Source organism: Atta colombica, unplaced genomic scaffold, assembly GCF_001594045.1.
Source record: "Atta colombica isolate Treedump-2 unplaced genomic scaffold, Acol1.0 scaffold30, whole genome shotgun sequence".
Classification (NCBI taxonomy): Eukaryota; Metazoa; Arthropoda; class Insecta; order Hymenoptera; family Formicidae; genus Atta; species Atta colombica.
This window is the reverse complement of record NW_017259404.1, coordinates 1,102,730-1,105,195: the sequence shown is the minus strand read 5'-3', so window position 1 is coordinate 1,105,195 and position 2,466 is coordinate 1,102,730. Positions and strand designations below refer to the sequence as shown.

General features: G+C 28.9%; 1 protein-coding gene across 1 annotated transcript in view; it reads left to right on the top strand.

The window, feature by feature from the left end:
• The window catches only part of LOC108690239 (protein lifeguard 3-like), a 2,516-nt gene extending 944 nt beyond the window's left edge, over positions 1-1,572 (top strand). Inside the window, exons 4-7 of the mRNA XM_018197426.1 lie at positions 146-236; positions 331-456; positions 829-978; positions 1,423-1,572. Coding sequence (XP_018052915.1) covers positions 146-236; positions 331-456; positions 829-978; positions 1,423-1,572 — 517 coding nt within the window. The remainder of the gene's footprint in view (positions 1-145; positions 237-330; positions 457-828; positions 979-1,422) is intronic.
• The last annotated feature ends 894 nt before the right edge of the window (positions 1,573-2,466 follow it).

The window sequence follows — 2,466 nt, the reverse complement described above, 5'->3', positions numbered from 1 at the left end:
ATTAATATAAATATAATAATATCAGTTTATTTCTTTTTATTAAAAATAACTCTAAGCTTTAAAAAACCAAATGTATTTATTAATTGATCCGTACTTTCTATTTTTATAAATTTTAATCTAATTAAAACATTAATTTGCATTTTAGTGCGGTCTTCATCATCTCATACTGTACTGTATCCTGCTCGGTGTACGCCAGACGAACGCCTCCATTCAATTACATCTGCCTGATCCTATTGGTATGATATCTTCATGTTTACTTTTTCTTTTTACACAATGGAATGATCCCCTGTAAATTAAAATTAATTCAGTTAAATTTCTCATGAATCACAGACAATGGCAATGTCATACATAGCCGCCTTCGTCTCTGTGTTTTATACCATCGAGGTGATTCTCATCGTTTTGGGCATGACTGCCGTCGTTACAATGATCATAGCTCTTGTAGCAACATTCTCCACGGTAGTCCCATGCTTTTATTCTATATTCCCTTTGCAATTTTATGTCACGTTTTTTTAACTTAGTATGCCTTACATTGAAACTTGTATTAACTAGTTTTCTCTTAATTTTTTTATTTTTTATTTACTACCCATATTATGTCTTATAAATATCTTTATCTTTTAATTATATTTTTTAATTCTTTTATTTCTGATTCAATCTGTATTGTTAAAGTTACATTAATTAATTTGTCTTTTAATATTTCTCAGAAACTTAATTTCTATTGTAAATATGCAATTTTATTATTTTTTTTCTTTAATTTATTTGCATTTATATTAAATTAGAAAAGAAACAAAGAATGTATAAATGAACAATCGTTTTATGATGAAATTGCAGTTTGATTTGACAATGAGACCAGGCTTACTGATGATAGTTGGGCTGGTTGCGATCGTATCTATTTTTACGGTGTTAATAATCCTATTGTTCACTCATATAATAGTTCTACGCCTGGTAATAGCTATCATTGGAACGCTCCTGCTCTGCATGGTCAGTATATTTTGGAAATATTATATTCTCATGAAAAAAATCTATTCACCAACATCCATTTTAGTAATATTTTAGTTTTTTGGACTTTAAAGCTCGAATATCTAGGAGTTAATTTTAATTCAGCTGGAAATTTTTATCTATTTTAATTCTTTCAATTTTTTATATTAATGTAATGCTATTTTTTGCAATTTATACAGCAATTATTAAGAGATATATAATTAAATAATTTAAAATAAAAAAAATAAAAATAAATAGGTATACTAAGAAGAATTATATTTCTTGAATTGTATTTCTGCATTTTCTGTATATTCATTGCGAAAATTAAATTAATTTATAAAATTAATTAATTAATCGGGAAGGTCGTTAATAATTAATTTCCTGTAATAAATTAAAATAAATTAAATAAACAAAATTCGATGATAAAATCATTTTATGTATTTTCAGTATTTGTACTTCGACGTACAGACAATTATGGGTGGACGCAGAATAGAATTGACTCCCGACGAAGTGATCTTCGCAACTACACAGATTTACGTTGACATCGTACTGTTGTACCAGTACTTGCTAATGTTTATGGGATTCTTTCACCGATGAAAAAAAGAAAAATAAACGTCTTTGACGTATTGTAATATTTTACATTGATATATGTATGTATCTATACATGTGTATATATTACTATTATGTTCGCAAAGGTTTGCACATTTCGGGCCGAACCGCCGGGCGTCCACGTGACGCTCTGGCTCAGGAGCGTCTTTGTAGTTTAAACGTACGAAGATTATGTTATTAAAGAATATTTTTCTTGCAAAATAATTTTTATGTTCTTAAAAAAATCAAGTACTAAATTTTCTAAAATATTTCGTAATAATTCTTGCCTACCAGAAACTATTCAATAATTGTTATAAATTTATGTCGAGAAATTTCTAGAATAATTAACACATTTTCATAATAATTCTTGCCTATCAGAAACTATTCAATAATTGTTATAAATTTACATCGAGAAGTTTCTATAACAGACTTGCGAAGATTGAAGTCAGAAAATACCTGGAAATTCCGTTTTCCATACGAAGTCTTACAAAGTCTCATTAAGTAACAAAGATTCTATATCGCTTTGTAAGACTTCGTATAGAAAACACAGAATTTCCAGATTCCAGATTCCAGAATTATTGAATGGTTTCTGGTAAGCAAGAATTATTATGACAAAATGTATTAGTTATTTTAGAAACTTCTCGATGTAAATTTATAACAATTATTGAATAGTTCTGTTTGCCGGTAGGCAAAAATTATTATGACAAAATGTTTTAGAAAATTTGATTTTTTTAAGGAAATAAAAATTATTTTGCAAGAAAAATATTCTTTAATAACGTAAGATACTTCTGCACGTTTAAGCTACAGAAATGCTCCTGAGCCAGGGCATTACGTGAGCGCCCGGCGGCTCGGTCACCGAGTCACTCGGTCACTCGAGCGGTAGTGGGAGTAGCGCGCCGGAAT